The sequence below is a fragment of the Gordionus sp. m RMFG-2023 genome, chromosome 4 (assembly GCF_954871325.1).
Source record: "Gordionus sp. m RMFG-2023 chromosome 4, tfGorSpeb1-WG-v2, whole genome shotgun sequence".
Lineage (NCBI taxonomy): Eukaryota > Metazoa > Nematomorpha > Gordioida > Chordodea > Parachordodidae > Gordionus > Gordionus sp. m RMFG-2023.
This window is the reverse complement of record NC_088778.1, coordinates 7,143,928-7,168,772: the sequence shown is the minus strand read 5'-3', so window position 1 is coordinate 7,168,772 and position 24,845 is coordinate 7,143,928. Positions and strand designations below refer to the sequence as shown.

The 24,845-nt window shown below is 27.6% G+C and overlaps 2 protein-coding genes across 2 annotated transcripts; both read right to left on the bottom strand.

Moving 5' to 3' along the window:
- Positions 1 to 3,484: 3,484 nt before the first annotated feature.
- Positions 3,485 to 4,430, bottom strand: LOC135927992 (glutathione peroxidase-like). The gene is made up of 5 exons (XM_065464287.1): positions 4,230 to 4,430; positions 4,042 to 4,186; positions 3,866 to 3,993; positions 3,731 to 3,815; positions 3,485 to 3,684 (listed from the first exon to the last, which is right to left on the bottom strand). The coding sequence occupies exons 1-5, from the start codon at positions 4,316 to 4,318 to the stop codon at positions 3,640 to 3,642; spliced, it is 492 nt and encodes a 163-aa protein (XP_065320359.1). The 5' UTR covers positions 4,319 to 4,430; the 3' UTR covers positions 3,485 to 3,639.
- A 6,794-nt stretch (positions 4,431 to 11,224) lies between these two features.
- LOC135928996 (tubulin-specific chaperone E-like) lies at positions 11,225 to 24,835 on the bottom strand. Its single transcript, XM_065465481.1, has 10 exons — positions 24,706 to 24,835; positions 18,954 to 19,038; positions 18,728 to 18,910; positions 18,284 to 18,472; positions 17,168 to 17,267; positions 16,863 to 17,118; positions 16,140 to 16,279; positions 14,062 to 14,314; positions 12,540 to 12,659; positions 11,225 to 11,528 (listed from the first exon to the last, which is right to left on the bottom strand). The coding sequence occupies exons 1-10, from the start codon at positions 24,809 to 24,811 to the stop codon at positions 11,311 to 11,313; spliced, it is 1,650 nt and encodes a 549-aa protein (XP_065321553.1). The 5' UTR covers positions 24,812 to 24,835; the 3' UTR covers positions 11,225 to 11,310.
- Between the last annotated feature and the right edge of the window lie 10 nt (positions 24,836 to 24,845).

The window sequence follows — 24,845 nt, the reverse complement described above, 5'->3', positions numbered from 1 at the left end:
TTCAGGCCACTTTCCCGGCAAGTCTGGTGGTATTGGTATCCGATCCCCGATACAACTTTAGCTCTCAGCCTTTATCTCATCTCGTCTTGCTGCAAAATCTATTATCGACAATGGATCCACTCCTTCAGACACTGACCTCTTACAGTTCACTTCACCATCTGGGACAGCAACTGCTCACCCACCCTTTGTCGTCCGGCTTCCAGCATTCAGAAAGATTAGAATGCTCCTCTGATAGCCCGTTCCGTTGAATACCTTATTTCGAACAGGCCCTTTGAGGACAATCCCAATAATTTAATATTATATGCAGGCTCAGGTTACGAATGGCTCGAAACCATCCCCAGTTCAGACCTTGGCCTCCTCTTTTCTGAAGAACAGCTAGGATTTCCATAGCCCTCCGCCTTGGATGTAATGCCATGATTCCCTCCATTTGCATCGACTGTGGCCATCCCATCGAATCGAAAGCTTACCATCCTTTGCACTGCAAGTTCTCCCATGGACGACAACCGCGCCATAAATCTATTAACAACATACTCCTAGCTGCTCTTAAAAAGTTTATATCCCATCCACCCTCGAACCAGTGGGCCTCTCAAACGAAAACGCCCTGATGGCATATCTCTCATTCCCTAGACTAATGGTCTTCCCCTAGCCTGGGACTATACCTGTGTTGATTTTGCCGCCAAGTCCAACCTCTCATTTTTTGCTATCGAAAAGGCCGAAATCCTAAAAAAAACAAATATGCTGGCCTCATTAATACCGTGTTTATCCCTATCTTTATCAATACCCTACGCATATTCGGAAGTGATGTTCTCAATTTCATCAAAACTAAAGGAAAAAAATGAGGCAGATCTCAGGGAACCCCAATGAAGGATTTTACCTTCGTCGGAAATCTGCCGATCCAATTTTTTAAGCATTCACTCTTCTCTAGGGTGATTTGTACCCATTTTTTAAACATTTTATAGATTTTTTTTATCCCATTTCTCACTTATACATACATATTTTTTAATTCATTTTTTATATATCATTAGATTTTATATATATATTTTTTTAATTATAATTCGTAAATGAAAAATTTGTTACTTAAATAAAACTATGATTTAACAAAATAAAATAATAATATTATTATAGAAATATAGTGTTTAAGATAGTTTTTATTTATTTAAAGCACTCTAATTCTCATAAAATTTTTATATTTAACTTAATAAATGTCAAAAATATACCTATTATAGAATAAGGAAAATATATTATTCGATCGAATTATTCGATTAAAATAATTTATATTAATAAATTTCGAAAAATAATCATATATTATTTAATAAAATTTCCTAGTTATTTCTAAATGTTGTTAACGGATGTTTTTATTCGAATAATTCATAATACAAAATTAACTTCCAAAAATTGTTTTATGATGGACGAAGAAAGTGTTTATTCTTATATGTAATTTATAACACATATACAATTATAAATAACTAGTAGCTATCCCGTCAAGAATGACAGGCGAACCAGATATTTCTCCTGAATAATGATGGAGAAATCATAAATTTGACTTTTTGCAAAAACTTTGTTGTTGGTATACTTGTCTTTTACATGATATGAATATTATATTGATTTTTCTACATTTTATATAAATTTACTATATATGTATGCTTCTATATTATCTTACTAATAAAATTTGTACCCATAGTTAAATTTCACAAAATAAATTTAATATGCTATCTTTATTAATTTACGGCAGAGACCTGCAGAGGCACCATTTGCACGGCCCGGCTTTAAATTTTTTAGGCCCAGATCGGATATTTTTTAAAAAAATTTTTTACGGCCCGGCCCGGATTTAAAGATTTAAGGCCCGGCCCGGATTTAAAAATTTCAGCCCGGCTCGGAATTTTTTAAAATTATATTCGACCTGGTATATACAAAAATTCACCTATGAGGTATTTTACCATATTTTTCAGCGAGTATTATCGCTTATTATTTAAAAAATACATGAAAAAAGCTAATATTTTGAGAATATTATATTGAATTTATAAAAATTATAAAACTGTTATTTATAAAAATGGATATTTTGAGCATATACTATATTTTTTGCATTTATAAAAATAAAACTAATATTCATAAAAATGGTAATAATATTTTGAGCATATACTATATTTTATATTGCATTTAAAAAAAATAAAAAAAATTAATTTATAAAAATGGAAAATATTTTGAAAATATAATATATTGTATTTAATTTACTATTTAATTTATAAAATAAAAATAAATCGCTATTTAAAAAAATGCAAATAGTATTTTGAAAATATAATCTAATTGCACAATATTAATATAATTTATTTTATAATTTTTAAATATCTTATATTACATTTATAGGTTGGTTTTTCAGGTGTAAAAAAAATTTATTAATTTTTATGGATTTACCAACAGATTTATGTCATTTTAGATGTGATGTACCATGTTTATAATTATAAGATAATATACTTGAACAATTCTTACATTGTACGTAGCCAATGTTTTTTTTATTTTCATCTATGATGATGTTAAATTTAACCCATATTTCAGATTTTAAATTATTATTTGTATTTCTAAAAGAATAAATATTATTTTTAATTTTATTAATTATATAATTAGTATTTTGTTCCATGATATTCCATTATTTGATTGTTTTGGTAAATATTCTTAAAATTTAGATATGAATTATAAAAAATATATTATTAATACTTGAATATTGGGGCTTATATAAGATATTCCTTTATTTGATTGTTTTGGTAAAATATGTTGTAAAAATTTATGAATTATAAAAAAATATATTAATACTTTGAATAAATTTTCAGGAAATTAATAATTAGATCGATCTGTGATGTGTTAACCATCACCCAATATTATAACCATTAACTCATAATGTAAAAATTTTTATAAAAAATATTAAGGCCCGGCCCGGGTTTAACAATCTTAGCCGGCCCGGCCCGGATATATTTAAAAAAAAATTTTTTAGGCCCGGCCCGAGTATATTTAAAAAATGGCCCAACCTGGGTATAGGGCCGGGCCTGCAGGTCTCTGATTTACAGTTAAATAAAATTTTTGAATTGAATCTAATATTCAACAAATCGAATTGAATAATCATTTTATTATTCGTACGAATACAAATAATGAATTATTAAATTTAAACAAATACGAATAATTTCATTATTCGATTCAGAATTTTGAATCAAATACGATTAATACAATTATTCGATTTGTATTTTTGTAGATCTAGTCAAAAATATCAAATTTTAATATATAAATTGAGCAAAATTAGGTTAATTTTGTCAAATTTCTAAATTAACTCAACAAGTAAACTTTATAACACATATTATTTAATTATCAAAATGTTTATATTTTCAATTGCCTTTGCAATAACATTTATTCTATACTAGTAAAATTATTGAGATTCTAAATCATTATAATAAAAACTATATATGTAACAATTTTCAAATTAATAAATTTCATGGATACAATATAATGATGATCATATACAGCATTAATAATATAAAGAATATATACATTTCAAATGAATTGAAAATTGAAATCCAGAATATTTTATTAAATTTAAAAAAATATTCTTTCATGAGTTTTCTTTTATATTAATGATGATATTTGAAATTAGAATTATTGTTTCTCATCTAATAAATGAACTATGTCATTTTCAAATGTCTAAAATCACTTTAATATAAATGTATATCATTTGTAATATGCTCACAAATGGTTCTTCTTTAGTTCCATATCTTTTTACAATCTTACCTTGACGATTAATTAAAAATTTAGCAAAATTCCATGAAATATCCCTACAAAACAAAATTAATATATGATGACAATCAGGATTGCTTTAATTAACTCATTTTTTTTCAAAAATTTAAATAATGGTATACAATTGTCACCATTTACATCTATTTTTGAGAACATATCAAATTTGACAGGATATTTTGAAACAAATTTTTTAATATCAGCTTCACTACCAGGTTCCTAATGTTTTAGTAAGCATTAGGAGACGATTTTAAAGTTATAGTTTACTTGATTTCCAAATTGATTGCATGGAAACGCTAGTATCCTTAAACCATTCGACTCATACTTTTCATATAAAGCTTCTAATTGTTTATAATTTTTTTCAGTTGAACCTCATTCACAAGCCACATTGACTATCAGAACAACTTTACCCCTGAAATAACAAACAATAAAAAAAAAATTAGTTAAAAAATTACTTGTAGATATCTAGTGAAATCTCTTTTCCATCAATAGTTCTGGCCTTAAAATCATAAATACTATCTGGTGTTTTACAAGCTGAAGTCATTTAAATTATGAATTGAAAAATTTGAATTATGAATTGATAAATTTAAATGATATCTGAATGACAAAATGACTTAGCACTTTATGATAATTTTGCGAATGTCATTTAGCCTATGGAGAATATCAGCTGTTGTAAAATATATTAAACATAAGGAATATAATTTTTATATAATGCATGTTGTTAAGTTAGCCGAAAATTATATTTATTTTATTACTTTTATAATAAATATTTTAAAAGATAAAATTATAATTATTTTACATTATTCGAGCACTTCAATGGAAGATTTTACCAACGTCAGAAGCGGTTTAATTTTTAAAGCATTCACTCTTCTCAAGGGTGATTATATACCTATTTAAATTTTTTTTCTCAATTCTTTTTAATGTTTTTCTTATTTGTTTTTGTGAAAAAATATTTTTTTAATGTGATATTGTTGGTATTTGTATTTAATATTAAAAATTGAAATCGTTTTATTAAAAATTTAATATCATAATAAAAATACTTAAATTATATTATTTCTTATAATCAAATATAATTTTAAACAAAAAAAAATATTATTTGCGTATATGGATATTAGTAATTTAGCTGAGATGAGGTCCTTTGTTTATCCAAAAATATTGAAAGATCTTAATTATGAAGAGATTATGAAGTTGGTAAGAAAGTTTTTAAGCCTATTTCAACATTATTTAGCTCGAGAATTAAATTTATTCGGATAGAAAGAGGGGTTGGTGAATCAGTTGCGGAGTTTGCAGCTCGACTTAAAAAATTGGCTCAAGAATGTAAATTTGAATCTGACCTAGATGGGAGATTGAGGGATCAGATGGTGGTTGGAATCAAAATGAGTGCATTGGAGAAAGATATTTGCACTAGATTTCCAGATGGAATAAATGACTTAGGAGAAATGATGAGTTTTCAACAGGTTTTAAATATGGCTTTGGCAATGGAAAGGGCTGAGGATGAAGTGACAAATATGATGGTAAAAAAAGTCAATAAACCTAAGGAGCAGATAGAGAATAATCAAGAAAATTTTTCAAATCAAAAGTACTCATATAATAATAATAACAAAGAAAAGGGTAATTTTAGTTATTACAATAATAATAATTTTAAGTTTAGAGATAACAATAAATTTAACAATAATGATATGTATAAGTTTAATAAATGCTCAAAATGTGGAAGAACTCATCCCCCTTTCCAATGTTTTGCATCAAGGGTGAAATGTTATAATTGCCAAAAGGTAGGGCATTATGCTAAATATTGTAAGGGACAGAAGTTACATGCTATGCATATAGATGACAATGATTCATCAGATTCAATTAATAATATATCCCAAATTGGTAGAAATAGTGCAAAGATATTTGTTTGGATTAATGGAGTACCTATAGAATTTGACTATGATACGGGGGCACAGGTATCGGTGATTGGGAAACAATATTGGGATGAAATTGGCCGACCCAAACTTGGACCAAAACCTTTATCAGTATATGGTAACCAACCGCTAGATGTGCTGGGTGAAACTATGGTGAGGGTTCGTCTTGGAAAGATAAGCAGATCACTACCGATTGTGGTGACCGGTTCAAATGACATTCCATTATTTGGACTACCATGGATACTGGCATTTAATATGTTTATTCCACGACAAGTGACTATACGTAGTATCACAAATAAAGAGGTTATGACAACCAATAAACAAATTGCTGGCATGACAACAGAATTTATTAGTGTTTTTGATGACAAGCCTGGACGGGTGAATGATATAGAAGTTAGCATACATTTGAGTGAGGCAGCAAGGCCGAAATCATGGCCAGCTTGTAGAGTACCTTTTCCATTACGAAAACCAATTGAAATGGAACTCGATAGATTGGTTAAATCAGGAATATTGAAGGCGATTGATCCAACACAAAAACGATTGACATGGGCCACTCCAACGGTAAACGTACTAAAAACAAATGGAGAAATCAGGATTTGTGCGGATTTTAAGGTGACATTAAACCCATATATTTTGTACGATTATCATATTATACCAACGGTGGATGATCTTTTAACCAAATTAAAAGATGGATTGAAATTTACGGTAATAGATTTGAAAGATGCATATTTACAATTACCAATAAAAGAAAGTTCAAAAAAATACTTAACCATATCGACCCACATTGGTTATTTCCAATATCAATGTATGCCTTTCGGTCTTTCGCGCCGACCATATTTCAAAGATATATGGACAATTTATTACAAGACTGCCAAATGACTGGAGTATATCTTGACGATATTATCATAACGGGGAAAAATGATGTAGAACATTTGAATAACGTAAAAAAAGTACTAATGAAATTAAAACAGGTGGGTATGGAGGCAAAATGGTCCAAAATACGTTTTTTAAATGAATCAGTTTCTTTTTTGGGTTTCGTAATAGACAAATATGGAATACATCCAGCGAAAGAAAAAATAGATGCTATTCGAAGGATACCAACTCCTAATAATATACACCAATTACGATCTTTTTTAGGACTTGTGAATTATCACGAGAGATTTTTGCCACATCTACATGGAATTGCCGCTCCTCTGCATAAATTAACAAGCATTAAATCTTGCTGGGGTTGGTCGGACAAGGAACAAGAGGTATTTGATAAAATAAAACAGCTTTTGTCAACAAATAAAACGCTAATTCCATATTCACCAAACTTGCCAATTATATTGGAATGTGACGCTTCCAACACTGGTTTTGGAGCTGTGTTATGTCATTTAGTGAAAAAAGATATTAGCAGACCAATCGCATTTGCCTCGCGAACACTTCTAGAGTCAGAGAAAAATTATGCACCAATAGAAAAAGAGGCACGAACACTTTTGTTTGGTATGGAAAAATTTCATACATTCATTTTTGGTCGAAAATTTTTATTACGAACAGATCACAAACCTTTGGAAAAATTATTTGGTGATAAACGGGAACTACCAAAAATATCCAATAGTCGATTAACGCGCTGGGCTTGGAAAATGTCCGCATATGATTTTGATATTGAATATGTTCCTGGAAAAGATAATAAAGTAGCTGATACATTATCTAGACTGCCAATAGATGGCATAAAATCAAATAATGATAAAAAAACGCGTTAAAAATTAGAGCTATAAATTTGCACGATATAAATATTAGTCAAGTTGAACTCCAAAAGGAAACAAGGAATGATAGCTTGTTTAAAAAAGTAGTTAAAAATATTGAGCATGGATGGGTGGATTTTGATGCGAAAAAAAATACAGAGTTAGTTTGTTTTTATAATCGTAGAGAGGAATTGTCAGTAGATCATGATGTTATTGAATGGAATGGGAGGTTGGTAATTCCAACCATTTTGAGGAAATCAATTTTAACGATTATACACAGAGGGCATCCAGGAATAAATGCTATGAAATCAATTTTTAGAATGTATTGCTTGTGGCCGAATTGCGATAAAGATATTGAACAATATGTTCGTCAATGTATGCCTTGTCAAAGTAATCGGTCGAATATTATGGAGGTTCCTTTATATTCGTGGAACATATCTAATATACCATGGGAACGAATTCATTTGGATTTCGCGGGGCCTATTGATTCGTATTCATGGTTAGTTGGAGTTGATGCACATACTAAATGGGCTGAGGTTGAGTTAATGAGAGAGACCACGTCCACGACAATGATCAGGGTTTAAGGAAATGGTTCGCACGGTTTGGAACACCTAGACAAATCGTATCAGATAATGGACCTCAATTTATTTCTGGAGAATTTCGAAAATTTTGTTTCGAGAAAAATATTAAATTGATACATACAACACCGTACCATCCAAAAACGAACGGTTTAGCGGAAAGAACGATACGAACCCTCAAGAGTCGATATTTTGCAACTAGGAAAGACATCAGGGAGCCCGAGGAAGCCATGGGAGAAGTTTTGCTAGCATATAGAATGGGTGAGCATCAATCAACTGGACGTTCACCGGCTAAGTTATTATTGGGACGAAATTTAAAAACGGGATTGAATTGGTTACGTCCTAATGTTAGTTATGAAATGGAACGATCGAATATAAGACAAAAAGTAGCGCATGATGAACATAGTCATATGAGAGAATTTGAGATTGCACAACCGGTATGGGTGCATAATGAAATAAATTCAGGTTGGAGAGAAGGAATTATAAAATCCAGAACTGGCAGATATTCTTATTTGGTAGAAAGCAAGGATAGAATGGTACGAAAGCATGCGGATCAACTTCGAAAAAGGGAGGTAGCTAAAGAAATGGAGAAGTCTGGGCCAGAGAAAGATAATGGAGAAAATATGGAGTCAGAGAGAGAAGAGGAAAATATAAAAAATAAAGAGTCGGATATAGTTGAGATTTTAGAAAATGTGGAAGATAACGGAAAACTAGAAACGCGGAAATCACAAAGAGCCAGGAAACCTACAAATCGGCTTATTGAGGAATTGTAAGATCATATGTGTGGGGATATGTTATAAATGAGATTTATATTATATATTATCAATGTTATAAATGTCATATATATATTATCAATGATATAAATGTCATAGATACAAATCAATCATATTAATATATTTCATGAAGTGATTGCCAGTCAAATAAACTTAATTAGTATAGCCTTCGATATATATTCTGAGAGAATGCCTTGAGGAATGCTAAATATTTATATTGAAAGTATATAAATTGTTGCCAATACAGAGCCGTAGCCAGGAATTTTCAGCTGGGGGGGGGGGCAGCTGCTTACTTGAGGGGGTCACTTTTTTAAAAAAATAAAACAAATAATTAAGCATTTATAGAAATATTTTGCTATTTTTATTAAAAATTTATTAATGTAATATGAATATAAAATAATACTATATATACAATTCTTTAAACGAATGATGATATTTTTTTATACGTAATTTTTAGGATATTTTCAATTTTGTGTTTTTTTAACTCCTAAAACTAATAATCCTTTAGCTATTTTATTTTATAATGGTTTCCATTTTTAAGTAATAATGATTCTAATCGGGCCATTTTATCCGATATAAAATAATCAGAGTTAAAGGGGGATAATGTATTAAAACATAATAGAAGATTATAGTCATCTTGAGTATATCTATCTAAAAAACGATCATCACAAAGTAATCTATAATTTAATAATAATTCCTTTTTAAAGAACTCCAATTGAAGTCTTTTCCACAATCAAATTGTAATTTCTCGACTAAATCTTGATAATTTATAGGCGTTTTACGTACCATTGATGATTTGGGGGGAAGGAGATTAAATTTTGTTAAAGGTTTTCAGCTATAATTCTAATCAAATAAAAAATATTATCGCTTCTTTTATTTTTTAATATATTGATAGTGGAATCAATACAATTTTTAGTGTCCACTAGATTAGTACCTACTGAATGTAGATACTTATTTAGTTTAACGCATAAAAAAATACTTTACCAATAGCAAAATATGATGTGAGAGGCTTCTAAATGACCAGTCGACCTCTGGTCTAAAAGTCTCTCAAGAGTATGGCCTGAATATTTACAGGATACCATAAAGCGCCTAAAAAATTATATAACGCATAGGATAAATTAAAAAATTAGAAATGATAATAATATTATTATATTTTGAACACAAAATGCAAAATGTGGTTGTAGCAATGTACATAAGGAACTTTTTTTTTGTAGTAGGGTTTGCACCTCTTCATTTCGGCCAGAAAAAACGTTTACCCCATGGTATGCTGAATTAATATTTAAATGATTAAGTTGCTTTAAAATGTAATTAGTAATGAAGACACTGTAAATTAATAATTCCTATTAAATTTTTTTTAAACTTCTCCAAAAAAAATAGCGAATAATTATACTCAGGTTTTCACAACATTATCATCTTATATCTCATCAGCGTTAAGACAAATAAAAGGTATCTAATATTTATCTGAAATATATGCAAGCACCATATCTGTCATAATAGATATTACTTAGTTTTGAATCTGTGATGTGTATTGGCATGGCATTTTTGTGTATAAATTTCATAATTTATTTAATTCAGGATCTTTTTGGATGGTGTATGATAATATTGCTATAAATAGTCTAGAAGAATAAATTATGTTTTCACCAGTTGCAGCATCCATAATATTTGTTGGACCAATCCCACTAAAAGGTAGCTCCTGCATGCTAAGAAATAGCATCAAATCAAATATTGATTTAAGATAGTAAAGATTATATTATCACTTTTATTTTCAAAAAACTTCAATGTACAGTTATAAAAGTAAAACAAACAATAATGAAAATACTATTTAAAAAAATATTAAAATTATAATTGACATACTATATTTATATTCTATAAAAATAAATTACTATAATATATTTAGGTATGGTCTTAAAACATGATAGAAAGAAATTTACAAACTAGACATGATTTTTGAATAAATATTTAAATTTTTTTTTAAAAATATAAAAATAATATATTATAAAAAATTTTTAAATTTAGGGGCCGGAAAAATTTATGGAAGTCTTTTTTGAGAGCCAAAGATTTTTTCTGGGACCAAAAACTTTTTTTTTTGGGGGGGGGGCTGCCTCTCCCTTGGCTACTGCTCTGTGCCAATATATACTCATTTCTTCATATAAAAAATCGGAATTATTTTAATAAAATTAAGTAATACCATTATATATTTAACTAAATATAACTCAAAAAAAGGAAAAAAGAATAAAAACTAAGTTATGATATTAAAAAAATATTAAATAAAAATTAATATTGCTCAAAAAATAATGTAAATAAGAATTGTTAGAATTGGAAAAGAATTCATAAAAAAAGGAGAAGTTCAAAAATTAAATTGGTAAAAATTTTTGCTAGCTGGTTTACAAATCAGCTAATTTCTCATATTTGTTGTGTTAACATATGATATTAAAAATGAAATGCATAGCTTAAAAAAGACGAAACATAAATCATGGTTTTTATATATCCCTATATTTCAAAATAGTTTCATCAATAGAACACATATATTAAAAAATAATTTAGAAAACAATGAAAATTAATTGGATATTTTAACAATTATTTCGTCGTTATTTTTAATAGAATAAAAGGAGAGTTCGCTGTAATCATTTTCAAGGTCAATGTACACCAGATTAACATCGTTACCATTTTCGTGGCGGATGTCTTTAAGTGTCAAGAGAACATCGCCAAATAGATGAGAGTCAATTTTAAAAGCTCTTTTAATCAAGGATTTGCATTTAGATATTGTCATGTTACCTGGTTTATTTTTAAATATGCAATTTTTAAAAAAATATTAATATTCAAATGAATTACACTTTAATGAAAATTACATTTAAAAAATTAAGGATATGTAATTTAATAATTTTTTTATTATTATAAATATAATCTGAGCAGTATGTGATTTTCAGACTTAAAAAGAATACATATAAATTTAAACGTATTCTAAACTTCATATAAAAATGAATTTATAAAAACCTATAAAAGAGTGTCCTAATTTTCTGAATAGAATGCTCTATTCAGAGGGGGAAAAAATATAAGACGATAGTAGGGTTGGCATAATTTATAAAATTTATTTAAATCGCAATTAAATTCACGATTAAAATCAATGACATTTTTTTGAATAAAAAATCAATTGAATATTTGCATATTAGTTATATAGTTTTTCTTTAATTAAAACAACAATTTTATTATTTCTTATTTCACTATATTTTGTATAAGTTATAATTAATTGCTAAATTTTAAAGTGATTTTATACACTTGAGAGTTGAAATAATTTTGAAAATAATTTCTTAATTTAATAAATCCCTATAAAATTTATCTTATTTATTATTTAATCTTAAAGGGAAATCTCTATAATTATTTCAATTTACCCTAATTTATATAAATGTCAATATTTTGCTTCTAGGAAAATAAATTCATTGTATTAAAATATAGCATATAAATATTGATATTTATTTTAGATAAAGTAGTTTTTAGTCAATCCAATATAGTTTTAACAAATAATTTATTATTAAATATCAGAGAAAAACGGATGTTTAATATAATAAAATAAATGTATATTCAATTAATAAATTTTTTTTCGTGGATTTTTATATTTCTCCAGAACACATAAAATATTTTTATTATTTTATAAAACTTAATCTAAATATTAAAAAAAACAATTTCTATGTTTTTAAATTAAAAATAATCATGATCTTTGCCAACGGATATTATCTTTTGACAAGAATAGATAAAAGTTAAAATAAGAATCATATAAATAATACGCACTGGGTAATCTTTTAACTAAACGTTTATCGTTATACATGAATACTATTTTGATAAGATCATCCGAGATTTTGGAATGATTCAGGTTCGCTACACTAATCATGGAATCAGGAGCACCATATTCTAAGTGTATAGCAATTGGAGAGATTATTTAATAAATAATATTTGAAAGCTATTGTATCAATTTGAAAAAATAATTAAGTTAAACAATTAATTAACTATAACCTTAAGAGTGGTAGAAGTCGTGATAAAGGATCGAATAAAAAATTTATATTTGCAATCAAAACTTTAATAAAACTTTAAATATGTATAAAAAATAATAGTTGTAAATTCTAATCTTTTCTTTCTTTATAGAATAAATTCTCATTGCATATTTAACAATCTGAATAATAAAATAAATAACAATTAATTTACATATCTGGCATTTCTATAAATTATACAATTATCTCATCATCATAATTAAAAATAACTATTAATTTACATGTCTATTTTACAAATATAAAATTTTCTCTTTGCATCATTTAATAATTAAAAGTAACAATTGTTTACATTTTATATTTTATAAAAACAATTTGCGTGTAAAAATTATTCAACGAACTCACAACAACCCTTTCCTTAGCGCTGTTAATAGAGCAAGGCGCTCTACACAGGATTTTCCCGTAACCTCTCTTCTTCATCTTAAACGTGATTACTGATGAATAAAATCTCATTAAATGATTCCACAGGTCAACAAGCTAGCCTCGTCAATTTTATTCATTTGTCCCAGCCCTGCCCTGTTTGTGTGACGATATATTGGCGTATCTTTGGTAATCTCCCCATACATATGTCGTGCTTCTTCCCTGGAGCCGTCTATCTCTGATTTCTTAATAATCTTGTTCCCAATCTAAAGTATGACATCTAAAAATAGAATTTACATGCATATATATATCAGTGAATAAAAACACATTATTGGCAGTTCAAGAAGAAGAGAGGAAAATCCTGCATAGAGCGCCTGGCCGTATTAACAAAGCTAAGGAAGAGGGGTGTTGTGAGTCGTTGATAATTTTTACATGCAAATTGTAATTTTTATATAAAATGATTAATTTTTTTTAAAATTATTAAATGATGCAATGAGCAAATTGTATATTGGTAGAAAAATCAGACATGTAAATTAATAGTTATTTTTAATTATGATGATGCAATGAGAAAATTTTAAATTTGTAGAAAGGCCTGACATGTAAATTAATAGTTATTAATGATTTTATATTCTTATTAGTGTTGTTAAATGGCTTGATTTGAGCTTATTTCCAAATTTCGATCGAACTACATTTTAAAAATTTTTGAAAGCAAATATAATAAGTTTACTTAATTTTTCATTCGATCCATTACCATGACTTTTACTACTTCTAAAGCTGGACAATATTTTTTTCTAAAATATCGCAGTTATCATAATTTTAAATAAATGAATTAAATTTTAAAAAAAATATGACTAATAAACAATACAAAAGATCATAATAATTTTTATAAAAAAATGGCTAAATCATACTTTCAACCAAGCTCGGGTAAGTCGGGTGAAGTGTGCAAAAATCAGATGAGGGGGTATTATCTTTAGCAACGCCGATCTTATGATAATCTTCGGCAAAATGTTTTAGATAATAAATTTCCGCATTTTTCCTGTCCCACAGGTGGAGGGTGCTGCCGTTTAGAATTTTGAGTTTAGGTAGTTTAGCTATAAGGCACCAGTCAATTCGGCTCAACTCCTTACTGTAGGGATCTAAGGTTGAAGAATCGACGTCTGGCTGTTAGTGAAAGATTTTTAATTGGTTTAAAACCCCAAATGTTGAACTGACAATTTTCTTAGTTTCAATTTACTATATTTAATTAAAGTGTAGTTTATATCTCTTAATATATTATTTCCTTTCTCAATATATATGATTTGAGAGTATGTTCCTTTTTAATAATAATCTTTATTAAAATAGATTATATTTGTTATTATAATTTTTGTCCAATCAAAAATACATATTTATTAATAACGAGCTATGTTAAAACTAAATATAATTATCAAATAAATTAAAGATGCTGTGACATGCCACACCTTTATAGGTCAGAAGCATGCTCAGCTTATTGTCATATAAAAAAATATTAAAATTTTATTTTATAAAACTAAAAATTTTTTTTTATAATTACAATTCCTGGTAGGTAACATCTTTACATGGGATTGAAAATTTACAATCGCAACATCCGATCCTGCCACAGCATATAGGTGGGGTTTATCATTGGAGTGTCCAACAATTACTTCTCTTGAAGTTGTAGTATGACAAAGCTCTCAGCGATTTGTTTGGGATACCAAGGGTCTCTACCACTTGAGATAGGGAGGGTTGAACAATTTTATTATCTTGCCTAATCAGTAACATACAATCATATTGACCGCAATATAATATTATAACTTTCAAATTATTTTTCATTTAATTGTAGTGATGCGTGTATAAAGGAAACTTTATTTAAACATACATTTCTCCAAAGAAATGGAGGAACAATATGAATTTCTCCACTGGAAAGCAGTAACCATAGGTACAAGAATATCAATGGCCAAACCTCAAATAAACGATTAGGTCGGGAATTTATAGCTGATATACCGGGATCCACTGTATCTTCTGATATGCAAAGACCCTCAGTATCGCAATTGGATATATGCAAAGACCCGCTATAACTCAAGTTGTAGTCAATATGCAAAAACCACCAGTATCTCAATTGCTATCAGATATGCAGAAAACCTCTGTATTTCAAATGGTAGATGATATGCATAGACCCTTGATATCCCAAACAAATCGCCGAGAGCTTTGTCAAGTAAGACCCACAACTATGAATCAAGAAGAGTGATTGGCGGAGGTAAACCCCACCGACATGCTGTGGGAGGATCTACTGTACTAAAATAAATTTTTTAATAAGTAAGGATATTATCTTACCTATGAATATTTTTTTTAATTTTTAGTTTTTTAAGTAGAATTATAATATTATTTTTATATGACAATACAATAAGTTGGGCAGGCTTCTGGCAGATAAAGGAGTGGCACGCAGCATCTTCGATTCCTAAATGCATTTGATAATTAGATCCAGTAACATAGCCTGTCCTTCAACTAATATTATGTATTTTTGATTAGACAACAATTATAATAATAGATATAATATATATTTTATAAAGATTATTAAACATAATACTTTTTTTTTTGTGATTTTATGAAATTTTTTTTACTACAGAATAAATTATTAATAAAAAGATCATACTCTATCGATCCGAATCAAAACTAATAACAGACATTATTGTTCCCTATAAAATATTTTATTCAAAGTATATGATTGGCATATGACATAATATAAATCTCCGACAGGCATAAATTATCTGATTGTAAAATGATAATTAGGTAAAATTAAATATAATGTAAATCTATCGCATGCCTACCCTTTACAAGCCACGTGATATTGATCTCATAAGCAGATTTTAAAATCGTTCAGCTGTTAAATCGTGTCTGATCGGATCTCACTATAAATGCGGTCTTAACAATAAGTATACAATCGATAATTAAATCAAAATAAAAAATAATATTCGGAAAAATTAAATATTACGTCTAGAGCTATAGGATTGCTGGATATGGTGAGGTTTTCCAAGTTGGGCGCTATTTTGAGCAAATTATTTATACTGATCCAATCCCTTATTTGGCAATCGTGAAGATACAAGGTTCGCAAACATTCAAAATTATATGGAGCTAATGATAAATTATTTTTTAAAAAAAATTATCAAAAATTTAGAAAATTCAAATATTTCAGGGAACTTTTTCCTTCAACTTCTTTTGATTTAAAAAAAGACGTTAATATTTAAATAAGATGTGATATAATGGAGAAAATAATAAAGGAGCAATTTTGTCATCCTACTCCTTCGCCAATTTAATTCCAGCGAAAAATCTTTCAATTCCCTATTAGTTCTAATCTTATATTTTACTTTGGTTCCATCCTTACCCTAATATAATCTGTACACTTTATCTACCCTAAATCACTTTCATCTCTTTCCCACATTTATTCAAAAAAAACCTGATTTATTTTGCCTCTTATATTAATATAGAAATAACTAAAAAAATTAAAAGTAAAAAATAGTCGTCGTCAAGATTTTAGTTGAGGAGGTGAATTATTATTTTGGGTTTTCTTCATCGATTTCATTGAAGGAGGTTTAGGTTACATTTAAAAAAATATGGGTTTTCTCTTCAATTTTCTTTTTATTATAATTTCGTTTTCTGAAAATTTTGAATATTTAAAATGGATAATAAATATAAACCGAAAAAAAAGAAGAAATACCATTTTCTGGTTTATGCAACATTCCATCGATATCGCCGATACACACATGATTCAAATTGAGGGTAAACAAATTGGGAAATATTTTAGCCAGTGGCGAAATATCGTTCTGCCAACTCTTTATTAGTGAATTGCTTTGTATATCTAACACTTTCACACAATTGTTTACCATAAAATTATCGAGTGCAAGATGGGATAGATCATTGTTGCCCAAGTAAAGTTCGTTAAGCGTTGGGAATATCTGTAACAATTTAGCTACCTGTAAATTGATTATGAGAATCCGAATTAATGGTTTTGTTTTATTATACCTGGGACCAGTCATAATTCATTTTATTTGCCACCAGTCTTTTAACATGGGGAAATGTCCTATTAAATCTATCCAAATCTTTTAGTGATAATTGGTTATTGCTTAAATGATATAAAATTTGATGTTTATCATTAGGTCTGAAGTCGGACTAAAAATACTCCCTTTTTTGACCATTGAAAAACAAAACGAGAATATAAAGGCAAAATTTTAAATGAATAGAATTTACTTCATTTTAACATTTAGCTTAAAGTAAAAGTTAAAATTGCAGACAGCGAAGACCAAAACTGGACCGTAGCCCGACATAAAGTAGAAAGACCGGTAATGACATCAGAGGGCAAGATAAGTTTTTTGTAAAATAAGGTGAGCATTTTGGTCAATAGATTATAGCGCACACAATTTGAGCGTTTGTGTTTTGCCATATTTTGTTTTAATAAAAAAACCGTAACGCATCTATTGTTAAAATTGAGGCGAGATATATAATTTTATATTAAAAAAATGGAGTATGTTAGTTTGGATTTGGAACAATGAAAGATCTAGCCTTAAAATAAATATGGCTTCTAGCGCCAAACGGCAATTTGCATGATGTCATTTTGAATTGTATAATTTGTGTTGGCAACGCAGCGTTCGAAACGTTCAATTTATGCGCACTATAAAAAGTAGTCAACATAATAAAGGATATCGTCATTATAAAGAAAATGTTAACCTATTTCGATTTCATAATTTAAAATTTTTATATATTGTCTTGAAGATCGACAGCTTAGAACAGTTTATGGAAATCATTTTGTTAGATCAGTTTCTGGAATTGATTCATGGGAACTTTAAAATGGTGTCTGATTCTTATATTTTATCCGGGTATATTTACTCTGACTAACTGTGAGGGTCAAAACAAAACAAAAAATTTTCTTCTTATATTTAAAAAAATCTGATATAATAATAATGATATTTCAAAACAAAATATTACATTCATTATATATTTATTAATTGTCATACAAAGAAAATTAAAAAAATCTACTCATAAGATAAATTTATAAAACATGCAATTTCTCAAATTGATGCATATATTTTAAAGGTATTCAATGTTAATTTTTCTTTGTTATTAATCAAATTATATTATAACCTGATATTTAATTCTTCCAAAAAAGATAGATCTTCAAAAATGTGAATAATGTCTTTGAAATGCGTAAAGAGATTGATGGATATATCAAGGTTGACAACATTAGGAGCTAGATTACTTAATGATTCATGGTTATCAAGGCAACTTATATATTTATTAGACAATCCAATGATTTTAAGATTTTTGAGATCTCTAAAATAATTATTATAGATATAATAATAAATAATTTCATTTTTTTAAAGTAAAATAATATATTTTGTAATAAAATAATTACCTTAAAAATATATGTTAGAACCCTGCAAATAATTTTTTTTACTGAAACCCAAGCCCGGCTAAATTTAAATTGTTTTTAGGTCCATATGCTCTTTGGAATAATATTGATTTTCCAATGTTAGGATAAAAATATCTTTTATATATATATTTTGTAAAGTTCATGCCATATATTACTTTTGCTTTGTTGTAACATCTTCAAAACCTACTTTTTCAACACATTGGTTATGATTTATATAAATAGATGGACTAGAGAAGGAATCAGAGTATTGATTGATTAGGGCTTCTTTACATGTTTGACCAAAATTAACCTTTTCTTTAATAACTTCATAGGGTAGAAAAGAACCATTTTTAGATTTTCTAATGAATCAAATAAGTATCTATTATGCATTTTAACTTTAACTTTGTTTGAAAATATCGAATATCCTGATAAACCCCATCATGTTTGCCTTTATTTTCATCATCCCATTCAAGACCTATCCATGTACCTTAAAGTAGAAGGCAAACTTTAATTAGAGTGCCAGCCAGATGACCTTATGTCAAGTAAATATTTCATATTAGCTAAATGTCTTTTTTAAAAATTAGATTATTTCTCTTGTAAATCTTCCAAGAAAAGAAAATATTATCAAAAAAATCATGATTTAAAATGTAGTATGTGTTGTTTGCCATTTTCTGGATCATAGAAGTAGCCAGGATTTTCCTAAGATGGGGATTAATAAATAATTTCTGAGGGGGGGGGGGAGGGGGGACTTCATTCTCAGACCCCTCTTTTGGCAGGCCATTAGACTCCTTTTGCCTGGTTTTCTAAACCTTTAATTTTAAAAAAAACTTATTATTTAAATTGTACATAATTGGTTATCAAGAGATGGTATCAAAAGTATGGAATTAGTAACGGCTCAGTTTTAAAAAACGGCTAACGCAATATTTGCCAAAAATATTAAGCAAGTCTAAATTTTCAGTAACGCCATTCGGTACCTTTTTCTAGGAGTAACTAATAATGGTAACGTAAAACTTTACTTTTTTTCTTGAAAAATATGGAAAAAACATATTTTATTATATAATAAAATTGCTTTTATTTATTTTTTAAATTTTATAAATAATTTAAGCCGACTTTTAAATTTATATCAACCACCAAATTTCTGCATATTTATTTTAAATTATTGTTGTTAAATTTTCAATCAAGATTGTTAATCTAATTAATATTGAATCAATTAATGTATATAAATTTATATTCTTATTCATATAATAATTTATTTTATAAAGAATATATTGTCAATTGTAAATTTTCTCAGATGAAGATAAATAAAACGTACATTGGCCCCAATACGAAACATTTTTTATACCAATAAAAAAAACTAAGGGTACAAAGTTTACTCTTTTAAGTGTAAATTGTGTCCAAACTCAAATATTTTAACAATTGTGGAATAAACATGGGCATCCTCCAAACTGTGCAGCTATTTTTAAGGAAAAAATGGTATATTTGTAAACTGGTTATAACAAGATGGAACTCTTTCTATAACTCTGTGAAATTAATATAATTTTACAGGAGAATGGGCACAGATTTGACGAATCTTGTGATAACTCCAAATTACAGAGATTTTCAGATAATGACAGATTGTCATAAATGAATATTGTATGGCTATATATATGAATTAATAGGTTTGGAAACTGTCCCTACATGTTTCCGATTTTATAGAGAGAAGAAAAAATCCATTTGGGAAATCTCACTCCCATGATGACTATTATATAAAAAAAATGGCTTTAAATAATTTCATTTTGTAAGCCAATTATTAAGGCAATTCTGCAAAACAAAGATAAAAGGTAGAGCTGAAGTATTGTCCACAATTTATATTTTTATAATATTTTATTTCAATTGAATATATATTATCAGCAATAATTCACCCGCTATTTAAATCAGATTGGCCCTGATAAAACTAGATATAGTGAAGGAAGGAAGCCTGAACTTATTTCCTGTTTAAGAAAAGATTTTGAAAAAAAGCAGATTTGGATGAGGATCTGAATGAGATTCCTTAGATGTTGAACTGGGCCCTTTTCAAAATAAAGATTATCCTTTAATTTTTAATAAATTCCCCCAATTAAAATCTTTACTTAACCAATATAATACAACACTCCCATCCTTTACGCCAGTTGAATGTGTGTCTAGCCCAGCAAAAGATTTGTTGAACACCTCGAGAATTCTTGTTTATCTAATGAAAATTTCAAAAATAAATAATTACAAAAATATCTTCTTATAATATATTGTTTTTGTACTAATTTATAAAAAATTAATTATTATAAAAAGATATCTTATATTAGAGATCTGCAAAAGTAGGCCCGGCCGGGCCGGGTTCGGGCCTACTTTAAAAAAAAATTCGGGCCGGGTCGGGCCTTAAAAAAATTTTTAATATTGGCACTAATATTTTTTGTAAAATAAAAATATTTAATTTTATTTGAAGAAGCTAGACGCCATATGATGGCATGTATCTTTTATTCTTGGTATAAATATATAATTAAACTTTTTTTTCAAGAAACAAGGCGGCAACATTTTTTATTTGTAAAATATAAATATTTAATTTTATTTATTTAGAAAGTAGACGCCATATGTCATATATATTTTATTATGGGTAAAATAATTTAAATGTTTTTTTATAAAACTTAAATTTTAAATATAATTTAAAAATGAATTTAATTTTTTTAAAAAAACAAATACAAAATGGAACATATATTTGTATGCCCCATTTAGGTAAAAGCAATATATAGGAAAATTTTGAAGACATATTTGATGATAAAAACAAAAAACTTGATTACGTCCAATGTAAAAAATGTAATAGTATATTACAATATAAAAGCACATCTGGAAATTCTCATTTAAGACGTCACAAGTGCGTTAAGAATGACGATTCCTCTATTCCTAAAATAACTAGGTATATTCAAAAGAAAATAGATCTATATTCTTCCTTAACTATTAAAAAGAAACTATGTGATACCTTGATCTATTATTGCGCCAAGGACATGCGTGCCTTTGATTCAATAACTGGAGATGGCTTTATAAAAATGGCTCAAAATTTTATTCAAATTGGCTCCATTTACGGTAATATTGACTGTAGCGAAATTATTCCCCATCCAACTACTTTATCGAGAAATGCTATAGTTATGACGGATCAAATTAGAACAAATTTGGTTAATAAAATAAATGTTCAATTATTTGATAAAAAATGCTCTGCTACAACAGACATGTGGACAGATTCTTTTAAAAAGTTTTCCTATTTAACTGTTTCAATTCATTATATCGAAGGTGAAACCTTATATAAACATGTTTTATTTACGAATAAGTTTAAAGAAGAGAAAAAAACCGCCGCGAACATACATAAGGAAATGCTACAAAATTTTGCTGCAATTGGAATAATTCCAGATCAAGTGAAAAATATAATATTTATATCTGATCAAGGAGCTAATATAATTAAAGCCCTAGAAAAATACACCAGATTAAATTGCAGCGCACATCTATTAAATACTGTTCTTCGAAATACCTTTAAGGAACAATCTTTGAAAATTATCGCTCCTAATATATATCAAACCCTTATTTCTGCTAAAAAATTAACCATGTATTTTAAACATACCGGCATGAATCAATATTTAGACAAAACATTACAACAAGATATCGAAACTAGATGGAATTCAAAATTAAATATGTTGAAATCTATTTATAACCAATATGATGACATCGTCAATTTTTTATCATCCAAGGGAGATATTAATAAAATGGAAAACTTGGAGAAATCTATTTTGAAAAATTTGATTGTTATTTTATATCCTTTTGATAAAGCTACTAAAGAACTAGGAGATATTAATCCTACTTTACATAAAGTACTGCTATGCTTTAATAATATTCTTCACGAGGATTTAAATGATTCATTTTATCAAAACAATGAAATAAAAGAAATAAAAACCAATTTAAAAAATTTTTTATTATCTAAATTTAAAATCAATATTTTGCATAAAATAGCGACATTTTTATGCCCCAAATATAGAAAATTAAGAATGTTATCATCAATGGAAATATTAGAAGTAGAGAATTCAGTCAAAAATATAATTAATTCTGAAGAATATTGTCCTTCAATTGATATTATAGATTTGGATATTCAAGGCGTTTCTCAAATTGTGGAATCGGCTAAAAGATCTAAAGGTACATTTAAAATTGTTCTATTTATATTATTTTTATATATCAGGCAATGAATATGAAAGATGGGAGGACAATGAGGAAGAATATGGAAAAAAAGAAACAGATGAGCTTGAAATTTATAAGAATTTAAATATAAAAGAGAATAATGAAAATATAGATCCAGAAAAAGATATATTAAAATGGTGGAATAAAAATGAAATTAGATTACCAAAGATGACAAAATTGGCTAGAAAAATTCTAGCAATTCCTGCAACGTCCACAACTTCAGAGAGAACTTTTTCAAAGACTGGAAGGTTATTAGACGAAAGAAGAAATAGACTGTCACCAGAAAATGTTGATGCTTTGATATTTTATGATAATTATAAATATGAATCTAATATATAGTTGTGTAATTTAACATTATATTTATTGTTTGGTTTATAGGTATTTTTGATAGTATTTTAAATAAATAATTAAATACTAAATAAATTTTCTGTTTACTAAGATATTTTTTGCAAAAACAAAATCTTAAATATAAAAAATAAACTAAAAGCTAAAAAAAATATAATTATTACTTTAGGATGAATTAAAAAAAAATCGGGTTAGGGCCGGGCTGGCAAAAATTTTGGGTTAGGGCCGGGCCGGCAAAAGTTTCTAAAAAAAAATTTGTGTTCGGGCTGGGCCGGGAAAAATTTTTTAAAAAAAATTTCGGGTCGGGTCGGGCCTAAAAAATTAGACCCGTGCAGATCACTATCTTATATATTCTTTTTTGCATTTTTTTTTATTTGTATTATATATATAGGGAAAAAATTTTTTTTTGTATATTTTAATTTTTTAAGTAATGATTAATAAGTAACCTATTACATTTTGAATAGCCAGTAATGCAAGTTTCTTTTTCCAAAGGAAATGGATAAATATTCCTTTATGAGTAATTCTATCATTTTTGAAGCAATGTTTATAGGCACTCCTTTGGACATTTAGAAGCTTGCATAATTTTTTTTTGACTAAAATAGTGGATTAGCCATTTTTAAAAACTAAGCTGTTTAGAACACTATCTTGAACTAAATAAATTGTACTTTTATTAAAAATAATGTTATTCACTTTATAAAAAGTAAATTTTATATATTATATTATTTAGTAATTCCATGAACACATTAATATTGATTATATAAAATTGCTAAAATAGCATTTGGCTTATATTTCATTTCTTAAATAATATTTTTATCTTACACTTTTTTTATAATGCTTTTTTCCAAAAAATATAAATTATAGTCATTAATTTTAGTTTAAAAAATGATTAACTTTTATATTCTTTCTTTCAAATTGTTTGATTTATGCATATATTTGAAGGAGGGGGGGGGCAAGGGGGAGGGGCCAGGGCTGATGAGGATATTATTTTATTGTTTAAAATGATATTCACAAAAAGTAACAATCTTTGAAGAGGGGGGGGGGGTATTTTGCTTGTTATGCCAATGTTCTTGATGTATGTTTTACAAGAAAATAATGCAGTCATGAAGTATTAAAATTATTAGGACTGAGGTGAAAAAAAATCAAAAATTTTAATTAAAATAATAGCATTATTCTAATGAAATTTTAACAAGGGACACAAAATTCAATAAAATATAATGTATTAAACTAAAAATATACATATTGCAATGATTATATAAATCGTTGGGCCAAACTTCTAAAATTGGAGTTTCCAATAAATTTAAGAAAAAAATTTATAAAATTTTGTCACAACAAAAATGTTTGATCAATTTTATAACCTTAAATATTTTATTATGAATACAGCTGTTGACAAGCTGTCTTTTAATACAATTTAACTAATATTTGCCCTTAGAATTAGCTGTTGTTTAAATTCAGTTACTTATAGGATGGGCCTATGTCACAGCCAAGTGTTTGGCCTGCCTTATATAAATATATTTATATAAAATGTCTCCTTTTTCTATTGAGCAGGAGATAAGTCTAACTTAAATTATACTTTTGTTTTAACCTTTCTTGTTTAACAATGGTCCAACGTATCGAATTGTACCTATATTTCCATCTAAAAGTATCTTTAACCCATTTTTATATTTTTGAAGATTTAAATCGCATAGCATTTAAAATTATGAAAATTACAAAATTGTTCCCCAT

Bases quoted from the DNA above. Each gene is read 5' to 3' on its own strand.
- LOC135928996 (XM_065465481.1), bottom strand. From the start codon at position 24,811: ATGCTATGCGATTTAAATCTTCAAAAATATAAAAATGGGTTAAAGATA. The intron at 14,315-16,139 runs GTAATATTTAAT...TTTCACTAACAG, and splicing joins GCAATCCTATAGCTCTAGAC to CCAGACGTCGATTCTTCAAC. The intron at 11,529-12,539 runs GTGCGTATTATT...AAAATAAACCAG, and splicing joins TTTAGTTAAAAGATTACCCA to GTAACATGACAATATCTAAA.